This window comes from Myotis yumanensis, unplaced genomic scaffold, assembly GCF_028538775.1.
Source record: "Myotis yumanensis isolate MYYU_CA2020_CCGP unplaced genomic scaffold, mMyoYum1.0.hap1 SCAF_5, whole genome shotgun sequence".
In the NCBI taxonomy this organism is placed as follows: Eukaryota; Metazoa; Chordata; class Mammalia; order Chiroptera; family Vespertilionidae; genus Myotis; species Myotis yumanensis.
Window position 1 is genome coordinate 24457566 of NW_027223756.1, and position 18688 is coordinate 24476253.

Consider the following 18688-nt stretch of genomic DNA (forward strand, 5'->3'; position numbering starts at 1 on the left):
AATAAAGATAGTATCTCTTAAGAAGTTGTTGGTAAGGTATATGAAATATAATAATACATATAAAAGTACTTGGTTTAGTCAACACAAAACTGTTTAACCTGTAGTGATAATAATGTTATTAGTGGCAGTAAAAAAAAGTTAAGATCAGAATAGGAAAATGCTCACAATATAATTAAAGCAGAAAAATATTGTCAGGTTGGCCCATGGCCAGTCATTAAAGTTAAACTTAAATATTAAAAATCTAACTATAAAAATAAAAAATTAAAATAGCATCAAATTCTTCACCCAAACTTTTTTTTTTTTTTTTTTAGAGAAGGGGAAAGAAAGGTATCCCATACTGAAGGTAAATGCTTGCACTTAATCTTTTGAGGTTTATGACTATGCTTTGTTAAGGTCCTAACATGTGCTTGTATAATCATAAACACTAAAAATGGCCAAATAATTTTATTGTAAGATTTTACATTGTCAATTGTTACTTGTTTGAAGAACAGCTCTTAATGATACAAAGTAGGCCCTTAAATGATCAGTTCCTGTAGGGCAAGGCACCATGTCATTTCACCTTTCTACTAGAGGCCCGATGCACGAAATCTGTGCATGGGTAGGGTCCCTAGGAATGGCTAGAGATCAGGGCTGATCTGTGGGGCAACTGGCAGGGTGATGGGGGGGTACCCTCTGGCACCTACCTTGGTGGGCCTGGCATCGCCCACCCCCGATCGCCCCGCCACTGCCAGTTGCCTCCCTCTATGGGGCGACTGGCAGGGTGATCCAGGCGGGGGGCTCCTCGCTGGCACCCGCCTTAGCTGGCCTGGGGCCTGTGGGCTGGGGGCAGCTCCTGCATTGAGCATCTGCCCCCTGGTGGTCAGTACATGTCATAGCAACCCATCGTTCTGCTGGTCATTCTATCGTTCCATCAATTTGCATATTAGGCTCTTATTATATAGGATGCCTATATCTAGAACAGTGTCTAGTATATAGCTAAACAGCCTCAAGTCCTACAAAAAAGCTGTTAAATTCCCTTAGTATTATTTTTACTTAAAAATACTTTGATTATAGCTTTAAAATAAATTTTGGAGATAAAGTTATTCAAATACATTTATTTGAGGTGACTATATAGCACCCTTCAGAGATCGTGTGTAAATACTTTTAGACTTCAGTGAGGGAAGAAATGCTATACCCAACTCTTGCATAACACGTAGCATCAGGAAACATTCAAGGTGCTCTCACCTCTTGGATTTGCATCCATATCTCCAGATGTTAGGCCAATCAGGTTTGGGCGCTGTGTCTGTGTTCTCGAAAAGAACTGTCTGTACTGAGACCTACCGGAACTGGTAATACTAGGAGCTTCTGGATTATAACCATCTGGTTCATATGTATCTGAGGAAAAAACCAACAACAAAACACAGAACAAATCAGAGAGCATTTAAATAACCTCTCATTACTATAAAATAACTGCCAAAAATAAATTTTCTTCTATTAATAGATCAATCCATATGTATTTCTCTTTGAGTTACAGTATATAGACACACCTATTGGAAGGGAAAGAAAAGTGCTTTGTCACAAAAGCGCTTCATCACAAACAGACACATAAATCTGTTCTTTTACAAAAAAAAATTTTTTAATGTTTTTCTTGATTTTGAGAAAGAGGAAGGGAGGGGGATAGTGAGATAGAAACATTGGAGAAACATCATTAATCAGCTGCCTCTTGCACAGCCCCTACTGGGGACTGAGCGAGCAACCAGGTCATGTGACCTGACCAGGAACTGAACCAGTGAGCCACACCAGCTGGGCTCAGTATTAATTACTGATATATTTCCAGATTCATTTAACTAGTCATTTTTATCCTATACATTAACCACCTTATTCAAACTTCAATACACATTATGAAGAGAAATTTTCACATACATGGAACACTATATATAAAAGACTAGATGAGTTGCCTCTGTTACTATGTCTCACCAATTTCTAGGTACTCTTTTAATTAGGAGGGGGGAAAAACAGATTAATTAGGTTATCTGCACTTTAAACTAGAGAGATAATAGCTGGCTTCATACATGATGCAAATTTCAAATGTTTCATTTCAAAAAGCTAATAAATACATTTTATATTTATCAATGTAATCATTATCTTACTATCACCCATCCCATCAATGACACTATCATGTCCCTTTTGTTTTCTCTACAACTAAAATTTTAACTTTTTAAATTCTTATGATAAGTAACTATTTTGTTGGTGTTATTACTGAATGTGTTGGTCTCCAAATGATATATATCCTCTTCATCCTACATAAAATGAAAGGATTAAGACTGAGTGAAGATAGTGATTTTTGCAATTGTGATTTAGAAGTCCTTCGTCTCTTTTTTTTCCTTAACGAAAATATTCTTTATGTCATTCATATTAAATTTCAGCTACAAGATCTTTATTATTGACCAATCAGTTCTATGATTCAGAGCATAAGATCATCAAATTATGATAAAAAAGTTTTCAGTGCCCTGGCTGGTTTGGCCCAGTGGACAGAGCGTCAGTCTATGGACTGAAGGGTCCTGGGTTCGATTCCCAGTCAGGGCACATGCCTGGGTTGTGGGTTCAATCCCCAGTAGGGGGCATGAAGGAGGCAGCTGATCCTTGATTCTCTCTCATCATTGATGTTTCTATCTCTCTCCCTCTCCCTTCCTCTCTGAAATCAATAAAAATATTTTTTAAAGAAGAAAAGAAACTTTAAAAAGTTTTCAGTTACCACTTGGTTCTCTTAACGGAAAATTTGCAGTTAAGGCTGCAGAAAGTTTTAAAGAAGGTACATAATCAAATGACCTTGTTCTACAGTTCCTGGCAATACACAAAACTCAAGAAACTTAAGAGTCCTTTAGTTAATTATAATGAACTAAATAAAGACAAGGTGAGAAATTAAAAACTTCATGAGATACCCACAAAGCATTCCATAGGTCTTCAAAATATACATGAAATAGGAGAAAAGTTTTCAAAAAATCACTACATTATACAGCCAGTCCATACAACAAGGGGTGGGGGAAACATGTTTGTCCACAATCAGCAAGAAACCAGATGTTTTTGTTTTGTTTTGAAGAAAAATTAACCTAGTTTTTCTTGTAATGTATAACTGGCTAGAAAACATACAAATATATATTCTCTTCCTATCTAATCAGATTAGAAACTAGTTTAAGGAACAAGCATGACTTTTGTTACCGAAGCAATGAAAGTAAATACAGAAGACACCAGAGATGATAGACACACAGGAGGCCTAATCATCTAGCAGCCACTAGGGACAAACCAAAGAACAGAAAAAAAAAAAAAAAAAAGGAAAGAAAGAAAAAAAGCTACCTAAAAGCTTTAATGGGATTTGTGACAGCAGATCAGGATGCCAGGTCATCTCACAGGCTGGCCAGCTTATGGTACAAAAGAGCAGAGAGGTGGGTGGCCGTCTGTAGCAAAGCTTACCTGGGACCAGAGGGGTGGGGCTGGAGACTGAGGTATGGTACCCAATGGAGGATCCCATGAGGTTTCGAGGTGGCACCAAACGAGCTGCCAACAGAGGAGGCGGTGTCCCCAACTGAAGTCGCTCAGATGCAGCAGCACCATGTTCACGAGAGTACATGGGCTGTCCTATAGAGGAAAGAATAGGAGGGCAACTGGATTCGAGTCACAAGCTTCTCTTAGGTAATGATGTACTTCCCAAGACTCGAGCCAAGAACAGAGAAAATACACCAATAGGAACAGTATTTGAGAAAGAGGTGACTGAGATTCTTTCTAACTCAAGAAACAGACATGCAAACTGGTTAGAATGCACTGAGGTATAAAGAAAGGGTAAGAATTAGGTAGTATAACTGCAAAATCTTCATCTTTTATAAGCTTAAGTTGAATAACTATGTGCTAATTTTAGCCTAAACTGGTCAAGCATATCAAGTTATTAGACAAAGGAACCCTGAGCTATTATGTACACAGAGTTTTGCATCCAATGAGACATGTGGTTATAAAGGCTGTCACATTCATTAAAAAACAAAAACAAATACACTCCTCAAACTCACATAATTTCAGGTTGGCACAAAATATACTCCCATATCTTAGAGCAGGAAAAAAACCCCACAATAATAAAAGAACTTAAAAATATATAAAAAAGAAACACACCACCACAAGCATAACCTCGCAGAGAATAAGAAATGTTCAAAAGAAAAAATTAAGACAGTGCAAATTTGTTATCCCATGAGCAGGCGGATAACAGATACAGTGAAAGGAAAAAAAGGACAAACCCCCAGATAAACAGATAAGCCACTACATATGAAATTATTTCAATATTAAGAACGACTTTATGAAAGAAACACATTTAGAATATATATATATATGGATGCAAGAATGTCAGACGCAATGAAGCCAAATTTTGTAGAACAAGATGAAAAAAGACAAGGTATCGAGGAACAAAACTTCCCTTTGGCTGGTCATTTAACAGTATCTTTTTCACAGACTACCACATGTAAGACCTATTTCTAAGACTTAGTAATTTATATCTAAAGTCAGGCATTCACTATGTGACACAAGACAAAATAAAGTGAATCTAGAATCTTTTAAAACACCCGATGAAATGACCTTAAAACTTGTAAAATTCCAAAAGATTTTTAATAAACTTTAATAGGACAAGCCACAAAGCAACCACTTGATTTCATAGTAAATGCAGAAGAGAAATGGATGTGCTAAACATTATTACCTTCTCTTCCCATATAAGGAACAAAGGAGGAAGTGACACATATACTGTATAGCTGACTACATACTGTGTGCTCAGCCCCAATCCCTTCCAAATTTACATTAGAAAAGGATCAGCTAGAAAGGATCAATGGGGAAAAAGAGGGGACATATGCAATACTTTCAACAATAAAGATTTTTTAAAAAAGAAAAGGGTTGATCTATTACACTGCAAAAACAATTCAACATATCCTCAATGATCTAAAAATAGTTGGGAATGACCTACTGCAGACAATTTCTTGAAGAATGAAGTAGTGTGCTAAAGAGAAAAAAACAACTACAATCTCAGTCATGTGATTAGTTTAGATTTATGATACAGCATTCAATGTAACAAGTAGTTTTAATTAGTAACTACCTCAAAGTAAATTGGAAACTAAAAGACTAGTTTGCAGAATGCCTTTTTTAAAAAAACAAATGACAAAGAACATGTGTTCAAACACTTCAGAAAGACAGCTGTTTATTCAGATGAAGCCTAATTTTCTTCAACACATTTTGAAGTCTCTAAATACTATTTCAAAAATAAACAGTTGTGGGTTTTTTTTGTTTGTTTGTTTTTAATATATATTTTATTGATTTTTTACAGAGAGGAAGGAAGAGGGATAGAGAGTTAGAAACATCGATGAGAAAGAAGCATCAACCAGCTGCCTCCTGCACACCTCCTACTGGGGATGTGCCCGAAACCAAGGTACATGCCCTTGACCTGAATCGAACCTGGGACCTGAGTCCCCAGGCTGACGCTCTATCCAGTGAGCCAAACCGACTAGGGCTAAACAGTTGTTTTGATAAAAGGCTGATTCTAGGCCTGAGCCGACAATTTATAAGATGAGAAAGGTGGTGCACCTTGGTATAGCTTATCCTTCCAGGAGCAAGATGGCTATCAAACACTAGCATGCCAAAAACAAAACAACCTGCAGGAGCCACTGGTCAAATATGAAATTTGGACATTGAAAAGGGCTGTAAGGGAGTGAAACAGCAAATGCTAACAATCCATGAATTCATTATGATACTTAAAAAAATACAGTGGTCCCCTTTGGAAGATACTAGGAAACCAATTCCTTATTCTAAAACTGGTAAATGAAACGAAACAAGCATTTATCCAATCTTTCCTGTAAAAATTACGTTTCAGGTTAACGAAATAGCTAACACTCCCGAGTTTTACTTTGTAGAATGCTAGCCAATAAATGTAGGAGAAATTATATAATTATAATATGACACTTTTATAACCCCTAAAGAAACAACAGATCTAGGCAATAATTACAATGGCCGCCGAAACCATGAGCAACTGTTAAAATGGATGGGTCGGGATGAAAACACCTGTACACACTGAAGAAAATCTATAACACAGAAAGGAGACAACTTGGTATTATGAATATAATGATGTACTGCAGTAGGAAGTATATAACCCCATCAATAAAATATTCATGCCCCCAAAGGAAAAAGCCAAACCTAATTAAGTCTCTAGATCTAACCTCCAATTTTCAGGAAATACAGGGGATAAAGGAATGTCTTAAATGACACCAGGAGATGCACTGTGCCAAGTCCAGATATAAAAAAATAAAATTCTGCAGGAGAAATGATTTGTTTCTTCAACAAGTATCAAGCGGGGGGGGGGGGGGGGGGGGGGGGATGGGGGACTGGGAAATTTTTTTTTTTTTTTTTTTTTTTTTTTTTCTCTTTTCAGCATCCCTTTATTGTGGATGATTATGATTGCTGGGGTCCAACCCCAGCGGGTCCAGGGGTTCCCCAAGGTGTGGACGGAGTCGGCGGAGAAGGAATGACACGAAGACAGCCTTCAGTTGATCAGCAGCCTAGTCAGGACCTATAGCCAGGATCTCCAGCCAAAGTTCTGGTCAGAGTTCTGGTTAGGAACTGATGAGGATCTGATCGGGACTGGGAAATTTGTTACAGATTTAAAGACTTAAGAAACATATCACCTAAATATAATGTGTAACCTTGTTTGAATCCAGCTTCAAATTCATCAGCTGTAAAAGGACATTTATGATACAATTAAGAAGTATGAATACTGACTGGCATGTTTGACAAAGGATAACTGTTATAAACTTTTGGGGGAGTGTGATAAAGTATTGTGATTGTGTGTTGTGTGTGTTTAATCCTTATCTTTTAGAGAAAATTAAGTTTTTACAGATGAAATGTTATGTTTGGGGCTTGCTCCATAAAATCAAGACAGGGGTGAGTTATAGATGAAGCAAGATTAACCATATGTTGATAAACACTAATGCTGGTAAATGAGGATATGAAGATTGTAATATAATATTTGTTCTCCTGTGCATATTGGAAATTTTTCCATAATAAAAAGTTTTTAAAAATCAAATAGGTTACAATAATGGTGAAGATGAGCCATTCACAATTTATATGCATTCAATTTAATTTTAATTGGTGCAGAGTATGATTGGATAATTTCAAACTTCAAACATGCCAAGTTCACATTTCTATCTTAAATTGTTTGTATCTTACATGCCTGATAGCAATATTTTCACATTATTATTAATTTTATTGAGTTGATAGTCTTTATTCAAACTCAAATTTTAGCTACTCTTTGTGATTTTCCTGATTTTGTCCTTTGGAGTATTCACCGGGGGGAAAAATCCCAAGATAAGTTTTTTTTAAAAATATAATTTTCATTGATTTAAGAAAGAAAGGGAGAGGAAGAGAGAGAAACATTAATGATGAGAGAGAATCACTAATTGTCTGCCTCCTGCATGCCCCCTACTGGGGATCGAGACTGCAACCCAGGTACCTCCTGGTTCATAAGTCAACGCTCAACCACTGAGCCACCATGGCTGGGCCCAACATAAGTTTCAAACTAAAAGCCCAATTAGAAAAAATATAAAGCTATACCTTCTGATTATTAGCCATATTTATCATGTGTCTTCTCTATCAGCAAATCCAAGGTTCCTGGCATACCTTCTGAAGCTCCAGGGCTTACACCAAGTCTGGTGCATAGTAGGAGCTCAATAGTCATTTAAAGAGATGAAAGCTTATTTATTAAAAGTATCCAAATGACAATTACTGCTTTGGATGAATATCTCTATGTTGAAATGGGCAAAATGACAACTAAAGCAACACAAATCCAAGTAAGACACAAGGGGAGAAAAACTCTAGACCAGCCGTGGGCAAACTACGGCCTGCAGGCCGGATCCGGCCTGTTTGAAATGAATAAAACTAAAAAAAAAAAGACCGTACCCTTTTATGTAATGATGTTTACTTTGAATTTATATATGTTCACACAAACACTCCATCCATGCTTTTGTTCCGGCCCTCCGGTCCAGTTTAAGAACCCATTGTGGCCCTCGAGTCAAAAAGTTTGCCCACACCTGCTCTAGACAATACACCTAGACAAAACTCTAGTCAATGCTTCTGGTGGAGACTGATTCACCTCTCTAACCATCAAAATCCATGATTCTACACAGAGAAATAACATACCATCCACAGAATTAAATGAGAAATCTTGAGTTTAGGAATATAGTGTTTGAATAATTTTATATTGTTGATAATAGGAAATATATTTTCAGAAAGATAAAGATAGTCTATGTAAATTCATTTGAAGATGGACCATTGCCTTCAACTTAAGAATCAGTCTCTAGAATCCAGGATGTTATATTCTATACGAGGCTCAGTGCACAGATTCGTGCACTGGTGGGGTTCCTCGGCCTGGCCTGCAGGGACTGGGCCGAAACCGGCTCTCTCACATCCCCTGAGGGGTTCCAGATTGCAAGAGGGCAGTTCTTGGACGACGCACCCCGGAATTGAACTCCCTCCTCAATGGTTCCGGGTGCGTCACCCGAGAACCACAGCTGCCAAGTTATCGCAGCTCGGCAGCTCTTACGTTCAGCGTCTGCCCCTTGGTGGTCAGTGCATGTCATAGCTACTGGTCGGAGTGTCTAGCCCCTGGTGATCATTGCATGTCATAGCTACCAGCTAATCAGCCCATCGCTTAGTCTTTTATATATAAACTAGAGGCCCAGTGCACAAAACTTTGTGCACTGGGGGGAGGGGGGTCCCTCCGCCCGGCCTGCGCCCATTCATAGTCCAGGACCCGTTGGGGGATGTCCATCTGTTGACTTAGGACCACTCCCTGGGGGATCAGGCCTAAGCTTGTAGTCAGACATCCTTCTGGCAGCCAGGGAGCCCTAGGGAGATTTCCGACTAAAGGCTTAGGTCCCCAAGGGATCGGGTCTAAACCGTTAGCTGGACATTCTTAGTGCTGCCACAGAGGTGGGAGTGGCTCCTGCCACCACCACTGCGATGGCCAGTCATGAGCCAGCTTCTGGCTGAGTGGCACTCCCCATATGGAAGTGCACTGACCACCAGGGGGCAGCTCCTGCATCGAGTGTCTGCCCCCTGGTGTTCAGTGTGCATCACAGCAATCAATTATTCTGCCATTCAGTCGATTTGAATATTAGCCTTTTATTATATAGGACAGAGGCCCAGTGCATGAATTCATGCACGGGTGGGGTCCCTCGGGGAGGCCTGTGGGTATCAGGCCGAAACCCGCAGTCCAACACCACCTGCAGCTCCTATCTGCCACTCCCACTCATCCCAGCCCCACTGCGCCTGCCTCGGGCTCATACCCAACCAGTTCCGATAGGGAGAGGTTCGCGCCACCAACACAACACTCGCCAGCTGTGAGCTCTGCATCTGGCGCCCTCCTGAGTGGAGTGGCCTGAGGTACCGGGCCGAAACCAGTTCTCTGACATCCCCCAGAGGGGTCATCCCCCAGATTGCAAGAAGGTACAGTACAGGCAGAGGGACCCCACCGGTGCATGATCAGAGACAAGGAGGGACCACAAGAGGGCTCCAGGGAGTGTCCGGCCCATCTTCCTCAGTTCCGATCAGCCGGACCCCAGCAGCAAGCTAATCTACTGGTCAGAGCGTCTGCCTCCTGCTGATCAGTGCACATATTAGTGACTGGTCGACCATTCAACTGTCTGCCCCATGGTGGTCAGTACACGTCGTAGCGAGGGGTTGAGTGGCCTTAGCATATCATTAGCATATTACACTTTGATTGGTTGAACAGTTGACCCGTCACCAGACGACTGGACACTTAGCATATTAGGTTTTTATTATACAGGATAGATCAGTGGTCGGCAAACTGAGGCCCCTTGAGTGTGGCTCTTCCACAAAATACCACGTGCGGGCGTGCACGTACAGTGCGATTGAAACTTTGTGGCCACACTCAAGGGGCCAAAGAGCCGCAGTTTGCCAACCACTGGGATAGATAGATAACTTTCCCACACACCTAGTATAATGAGCTTAGTTAGCAGTTATAAAAAAACTAAAGGCCCAATGCATGAAATTTGTGCAAGAGTTGGCCTTCCATCCCTGGCTGCAAGCACTGGCTTCCCTCTGGCACCTGGGACTCAGGCTTCACTTATAGCCCTGACTTCATCCGGAAGGACGTCCGGTCTAATTAGCATATTATGCTTTTATTATTATAGATTCCATTCTGTCTTCTTCAAAGAAGAAAAAAAAACAGACCAAATTTAAGATAGTAAAGAGTCAATTTAAAAATGATCCTGTGAAAACCAAAATAACAGATACTGAGTTGATGACTTCAAATTTGGGTAAAATGTTTAAATGCTTCAGAGGACATAGTTGATTTTTTAAAATCTTTTTTTAAAATATGTTTTTATTGATTTTTAGAGAGTTGGGAGGGAGAGGGAGAGAGAAACATCCATAGGCTGCCTCCTGCAGGCCCCCTACTGGGGATCGAGTCCACAACCAAGGCATGAGACCTGACCTAGAATTGAACCGGTGACCTTTCAGTGCGTGGGCGATGCTCAACAAACTGAAGCACACTGGCCAAGGCAATAGTTGATTTTAATAGGTGTATGAATTGCTGTTTTTCCAGACAATGCTATATAATCCAATTATATAGCATTTCTCATTATTTAAGTCCTTTTCAAAGTATCTGACATTTTACAAAAACAACAAAACTACAAAGGTGTTTTTTTTAAACTAGAACCATCTGACATTAACGTATCCTACCTCGTTTTACAGTGGGTTAATTTTTTTCTTTTAACATTCAATTTTCCTCTTCCAAAACAACTGATAATTACAGACTATGAAGGCTCCATTTTTAGCAGAATTAGTGCCTTTGTCATTTGTGTTTCTGAATCATTCTGTTCATTTACTTTTAATACACTGTAATTGGTTTTGAGTTTTGTTTTTACATATTTCTTTCCATTATAATTTTTTGCTTCCTAAGAGAAAAATCATTTCCTTTTTTAAAAAATATATATTTTTATTGATTTCAGAGAGGAAGGGAGAGGGAGAGAGAGATAGAAACATCAATGATGAGAGAGAATAATTTATTGGCTGCATTCAGCACACCCCACCCATACTGGGGCTCAAGCCCGCAACCCAGACATGTGCCCTGACTGGAATCGAACCCTATCCTCCTGGTTCATAGGTCAACGCTCAACCACTGAACCATGCTGGCCGGGCAAATCATTTCTTATAAATCAGTATATTCTCAGTACATAGCTAGCTAGCATTGAGCATAGTCCTATTTTTACCTCAAAAAATCCAAATTTTATTTTTCTGTTTACTTTAGGTCCCTATTGACATAATTTTCACAATTAAATACCATTTGATATGCTGTTTTTCATTTCTACTATTTTCTATGCCGTGACTTTTCATGGTAATTTTAATGACAATAAAATATCCATAATTTAAACTTTCTCAATTTGTTAAGCCTTGAGCATAGTTCAAGTTCTTTATTACAATGCAAACATACATATACTTTACTTCATTTGAACTGAAGCAAACTCTAATTTTTTGAAATGATTAATTACAGTATTTATAAAAATAAACTTGAATTAATTTTCAAAGGCAATTTTATTAAAAGACAAAAATAATTTTTAAATCAACTTAATAGAAAGACATTTAAAAAGTATGACCGGAAAAAAATATTACACTAAAAAATTTTTTTTTTGTTAACCCTCACCTGAGGATATTTTTTCCATTGCTTTTCAGAGAGTGAAAGGGAGGGAGGGAGAGGGGAAAAAAGAGGGAGAGAGAAAGAGACACACACACAGACACTGATGTAAGAGAGACAGATCAACTGGTTGCTTCCCATGCAGAAAATTAAAATCCAGCTATATAACATATCCACACAGTAAACTACCATGACAATACAAATACGATTTTATATAGCACAATCCATAAGTATACAAATTAATTGTATTTTAAAAAGTATAACACTGATATGAAAAAAAATGGCTCCTATTTGCTGAGCAATTTTAAGTCAAACTATTTTTACTTACGTTCTGATACTGTATAAAGGAGGTTCTGGGGTAAAGGAGGAGGTAGTCTTGCTCCCACTGGTGCAAGATTGGGCACTGCACTTGACCCAGGCTGGTCACGGTTGTTTATTAAGCTTGACTGTGTTATGGGTGGTCCTACGGAGAAGAGTAAGTAAAAGACACTGCATTAATATTTCCTAACTAATAAAAATACTCACTATAGCCCTAGCTGGTTTGGCTCTGTGAATAGAGTGTTGGCCTGCAGTCTGGGGGGTCCCAAGTTCAATTCTGGTCAAGGGAACATGCCTGGGTTGCGGGCTCAATCCCAGTAAGGGGTGTGCAGGAGGCAGCTGATCAATGATTCTCTCTCATCATTGATGTTTCTCTCTCTCTCTCCTCTCTCCCTTCCTCTCTGAAATCAATAAAAATATATTTAAAGAAAGAAAGAAAATCATTGATCAGCTGCCTCCTGGGTGCCCTCTATTGGGGATTGAGCCTGTGCCCTGACCAGGAATCGAACCATGACCTCCTGGTTCATAGGTCAATGTTCAACCACTGAGCAACACCAGCCAGGCAATATATAGTTCTTTTAACTTTTCTGTTTCCTTAAATTTGTTCTAGCAAAATATTGGGGGGAAACTACAGTCTTAGATTTAACTTTTAAGAAGTTCAGGGAGATAACTTTTATTTTTAAGAATTTCTATACAGCCGAAACCGGTTTGGCTCAGTGGATAGAGCGTTGGCCTGCGGACTGAAAGGTCCCAGGTTCGATTCCAGTCAAGGGCATGTACCTGGGTTGCGGGCACATTCCCAGTAGGAGATGTGCAGGAGGCAGCTGATCGATGTTTCTCTCTCATCGATGTTTCTAACTCTCTATCTCTCTCCCTTCCTCTCTGTAAAAAATCAGTAAAATATATTTAAAAAAGAAAAAAAAAAAAAAAGAATTTCTATACATAAAGATGCTATTTTACCTGGGAATAGCATCAATTTGAACTATACAAGTATACCATTTATGTGACAATAAATATTCACAAATGCTGAATTATAAAGGACCATATTACTTTTTGTTTGTTTTTAAATCTTCATTGTTGAAAGTATTGCATATGTCCCTTCCCCCCCTCCCCGCCACTGACCCCTTCTAGCCCACCCCCACCCAGGCCTTCACCACACTATTGTCTGTGTGCATAGGTTATGCATAGATGCATACAAGTTCTTTTGTTGATCTCTTCCACCCGCCCACCCACCCCTACCTTCCCTCTTCATATTTTTATTGATCAAATCTATGCATTAAATGTCTCAAAATCTTTAGCAATTTTAATGAAATATGTTCTATAAAGGAAATTGCTGCAGAAAAGCTAGGTGAGGAATACACAGAATCACGCTAAAGTATTTTTGCAACTTCTATTATAATTTCAAAAATAAAAAGTAGCCCTGGCCAGTGTCGCTCAGTTGGTTGGAGCATCGTCCCATATGACAAAAGGTCATGGGTTCGATTTCCAGTTGTGGGGGAGGCAACTGATAAGATATTTCACTCGCACATCGATGTTTCTCTCTCTCTCTCTCTCTCTCTCTCTCTCTCTCTCCCCCTAAAATCAATAAAAGCATGTGTTCAGAATTATAAATAAAAAGAAAATTTTAAAAACTACCACTTAAAGTGAATGACAATCATTTTTCAAAAAATAATAATTTGCAATCTGCTAGCAATGTTAAATGTCATCAAGTATATATATTTTCTATACACTTGCATACATGTAAACTACTTATTCCATAATCTTTTCAATTATACTAAAAAAGTTTAGTCTTACTTCTGTTTCTGATAAATTAGCAATTGCTAAGGTTTTCTAATGATCATTCTCAAACATCTATATATATAAAAGCTTAAGCGACTGTTAGGACTGGCCGGTAGCTATGACATGCACTGGCATGTCATAGGGGGCAGATGCTCCTCCCGCGGTCCCTCCCCCTGGCTGGTTGGGTGGTCAGTGCACTCCCACAGCCAACCCTCATATCCAGCCAACCTCCTGTGGTCCCTCCCCTCTAGCCGGCCAACCTCCTGCGGTCCCTCCCCCTGGGCAGCCAACCTCCCATGGTCCCTCCTCCCGGCCAGCTGGCCCCAATTGGGCCCAATCGGGATGGGGCAAGATGGGACAAGATGGCCCCGATCAGCCCCGATCACTAGCCAGGCCGAGGGACCCCACCCATGCACAAATTCGTGCACTGGGCCTCTAGTTTCTTTCTTTCTTTTTTTTTTTTTTTAAATATATTTTTATTGATTTTTTACAGAGAAGAAGGAAGAGGGACAGAGAGTTAGAAACATCAATGAGAGAGATCGATCAGCTGCCTCCTGCACGCCCCCCACTGGGGATGTGCCCGCAACCAAGGCACATGCCCTTGACCGGAATCGAACCTGGGACCCCTGAGTCCACAGGCCGACGCTCTATCCACTGAGCCAAACCGGTTCGGCGGGCCTCTAGTTTCTTAATATTAATTTTGATAGATGTGATGATAGCACATTATTTGTTTATGCAAAACAAATAAAAAAATAGTCCTTTCAGTGAAGAGATTCATACTGAAATATATACTAGTAAAATGATATAACACTTGACATTTACTCCAGTAAAAATTAAGCCAAAAAAAATGTGTGGGTGGGGTGGGGGAAAAATGAAACAAAAACAGATGAATACTGATAATCCACTGAAATTGGGTAACAGTGCATATGGAACATATATTATTCCACCTCTGTGTATATTTGAAATTTTCCATAATAAAATGTTTTTTAAATTATTTCAAGATTCTTGAAGAAATTTTCTTTAAAGACAAGGAAATTTCATTATACTGACATGTTTTGTTTTGTTTTTTCTTAATTGATTTTAAAGAGGGAGAAAGAGAGAGAAAAATATTGATGTGAGACAGAGACATTGATCAGTTGCCTCCCCTAAACACCCCAACAAGAGACTGAACCCGGAACCTAGGTATCTGCCCTGACCAGGAATGGAACCCAAGACCTTGCAATGCACCGGACAACACTCCAACCAACTGAGCCACACCAGCCTGGGCTATTAGCATGTTATTTTTTCTGACACCTTCAAAATACTGGCTTTCTTAAGATGCTATCAACTAGCAAGATTTTGACTCCAGGTCAATATAGCCACTACTGATAATATTTATTCTTGGAAGTGCTACAAATAATGCAATGCAACAGTGGATAAAAAAAAGGAAACGAAATTTTAATTATAGGAATATATTCTAAATTCTATAATTAATTCACTTTTCAAAAACTTTAAATGTAGTGTCAAGTTAGCTGAAAGGGATGGATTATTTGAAATATAATTCTGCAATAAACAGTCAATGAACATATACTTACTTGGTATGGGAAGCACAACAGAAGGTGGAGGCTGGCCATGTCCTTGGGGAACAGGAAGTCTCATATTGTGGCCAGGACCTGGACCTGGACCTGGACCTGGGCCTGGGCCTGGGCCAGGGCCAGGACCAGGGCCTGGGCCTGGCATTGGAGGCATTAACATTCCAGGAGGTGGTGGAGGAGGAAGCCCAGGAGGAGGTGGAGGGAAAGGAATCATGCTTGGCAGAGCAACTTCATCAACAACCAGGGGATCATTTCCATGATCAAACTGACAAAGGTCACCAAGTACACAAAATCCTCTTTCTGTAAGAAGAAAAAAAAGATGTTATGATGATCTACTTAGAATTCAGAAAAGAAAACAAGTCCTGAAACACCCATCAATCTGATTTATAAAGTGTTTTTCCTCCAAGGAGTCTAAACTCTTCTTAAGTGTTGTTCTGTTAATAATCCTATATCCCCGAGGTCAGGGCAGGTGTACTCTACTTTCTACACTAAGACACTATGATTTGTTGAGTCAGCAAATAGAGTCAAGAAAAGGCTACTAGCCACCATTAATGCATTTGCTATGAAATTTTCATAATAAAAATTCAGATTTGTTCTGTTGTTACTAATCCTTACACAAGGATATCTTTCCATTGATTTTTAGAGAAAGAAGAAGGGGGAAAGGAAAGGAAGAGAGACATTGAGGTGAGAGAAACACACTGATTGGTTGCCTCCTGCAATTGCCCCAACCAGGGCAGGGGATCAAACTAAAACTTAGGTACGTGACCTTGACTAGGAATTGAACCCTCAACACTTAAGCACACGGGCTGACATTCTAACCACTTACCAACACCAGCCACGGCAAATTCAGATATTTTAAAGGAATATAAATTTCACAAAGGCTGGGAGTGAGGTGAGGGGAGATAAAAGACTTGAATTATATGATTCCACTACCTATTTTCATGATATTATTCTAAAGCAACCATTCTTGCTATAACTGCAAGTTGTAACTTTAAAATATTCCAGTGGACATCATGTACCAGATTATTCACTGCAGCATTGTTTGTAACAGCAAAATATTAGAAACACCCAAAAGGGCATCAATAAAGAATAAGTTAAAAAGGAGACATATGTACTACTATTTGTAATACTTTAAACAATAAAATAAAATTTTAAAAAAAAAGAATAAGTTAAACACATTTTTTGTACATATATAATACTAAAAGTCTAAAAAATATCGAGGAAGCTCTTCATGCAGAGACTCCGTATGGAAAGATACACAAGAAATTAATGACATTAAATTGGCCTTGGAAGGAGAGCTCTGTGGCTGGGAGATGAGGGTACAAGTAAGGTAAGACTTCAATTATGATATGATTCTATTCCCTACTTAAAGTTTAAAAAAAATACACACTGATTCATTCATTCAAATGGAAAGTCAGCAAATTCCAATACCAAACACCACACAAAGGAGTTATAATTCCTAGTATTTACCAAGTTATACCTAGTGTTTGAAGTAACAAGAACAACAAAAGACAAAGGGTCAAATTTGAACATTCTGTTAATAAGAGCCAAAACTACTAACTCAAACAAGTAAATAAGCATATACCAGAAGAGATTCACCTCATTCATCCCTTTTAATAAAATCTGAACTACAATGAAAAGATATACAATATGAGCAACATCTGCTTTACTAGTATTTTTGGGTACAGCATAATAAGAAAATTTTTACCATCATAATCTCTGCATCGCCTCTTTGGTGGTGGGTTTCGACCAAAAGAATTGGAAGAGCTATGATTGTTATAGTAATTGGACCAACTCTCCGTTGTGTTTTCTGAGTGGTGCGCAGGTGCAATCACAGTAACAGTGCTGGGAATAGACTGGGCCCCAGAGGAATACTGCTCCGAAGAGTTTGGAGGCGGTGCAGACACAGGCACATATGAACTCTCCAAGTCATTCCTTTCACTCTTAAACTTGGATCTTTCCCTGTGCTCTGCTTTAGAAACAAAATAAAAATAAAAGGCAAGATCAGACATATATTCTTGAAATACATGGGTATTTCTTCACTTAAAAAATATGAAAGGAGAATACTGAAGTAAATTTACTGAGCTATCAGTATTTAAAAGTGCTTTCATTATTAATATATCCTAAAAGTAGGAACATCAACAATGTGACATATCTTGACCAATAACTTATGTAAAATTATCTCTTATAACATCAATACCAATACATAATGAAGAAAGGCCAGCTTCTCCGCTGATATTTAATAAAAATGCTATCCAAGAATTGATTTCCAAAATGACATCCCGGGAGATCACTGGCTGGGATCCCAATAATATACTTAATTTTTTTTTAATTTTACAAACTCTAGGCAACCTTAAAGCAAATCAATTCTTTTTGGAGGGAAGTAGGGGAAGAGGGCAGGGGCCAGCAATCCTTTTCCTCCAGCGGTAGCTTTGTTGATTAAAGGACATTTGTTTCAATTATACAAGATGACTTAAGTCTAGACATGCACATACTATAATACATTTATGAATAACTTCTTTTGAGTCAAACTCCTTTGACACTATCCTGAGAAAAGAGCCCTATCTTTTTAACAAAATCAGTATTAAATATTTGGAGACAATTACAGATTTTACACTGCTCAGAAATAACAAAGATACATTTGCCTTTAAGAGAAATTCTCATACTCTTGTGATACAGGAAGATAAGCAACTATACCATCTTTAGGAAGAAGCCTCTACTCACCAACATTCCTATTTGGATCCCGGTCTTTGCTGCGCCCCCTACTTCGGCTTCGACTTCGACTTAGGCCTCGGCTCTTACTCCGGCTTTTACTCCTGCCTCTTCTCCAGTCATACTTCTCACGGTACAATTCATTCCGCTCAAAGTACCTATCGTAGTCTCTCCACTTGCCATCTTCTCTTTTCTTCTCACGTGTCCTATAATATACAGATATAAAAGCCATAAGGAGATATAGAAACTAAGTCTGCAAACAAATCGGTGGTATGAAATGCCCTCCTTGATGCATCAAAATTCATAATATAAATGCTTTTTTAGAAAGCTGTAGGACCACCACAAAATTTCTCTAGTCCACTATACAAAAAGAAACAACATTCCCTCAAGTACACTGGGTAGGGAGAAGTGAAAAAAAAGAGGTGAACCCAAAGTATGGGGAGGGGTGGGAGAAAAAAACAGATATTTAAAACTAGAAAAGAAAAAAGGCTCAAAACAAAGTTTTCTTAAACAAAGACTAATTTTTTGATGGTAGGCTGATGATTCAAAATATAAAATGCACTAATTGTAATATAAAATGCTATGGATGATTTTAATA

At 38.8% G+C, this 18688-nt stretch overlaps 1 protein-coding gene across 6 annotated transcripts in view; it reads right to left on the bottom strand.

Annotated features, from left to right (window-relative positions):
- The window catches only part of RBM27 (RNA binding motif protein 27), a 78882-nt gene that overhangs the window by 40797 nt on the left and 19397 nt on the right, over positions 1-18688 (bottom strand). For 2 of the 6 annotated variants that reach the window (XM_070414680.1, XM_070414676.1), the window contains exons 5-10: positions 18103-18296; positions 17087-17350; positions 15379-15678; positions 12036-12170; positions 3451-3615; positions 1225-1374 (exon numbers count right to left, since the gene is read on the bottom strand). In XM_070414680.1, the coding sequence (XP_070270781.1) occupies positions 1225-1374; positions 3451-3615; positions 12036-12170; positions 15379-15678; positions 17087-17350; positions 18103-18296 (1208 nt within the window). The remainder of the gene's footprint in view (positions 1-1224; positions 1375-3450; positions 3616-12035; positions 12171-15378; positions 15679-17086; positions 17351-18102; positions 18297-18688) is intronic. The other 4 variants (XM_070414678.1, XM_070414677.1, XM_070414682.1 and 1 more) reach the window with 4 other exon arrangements.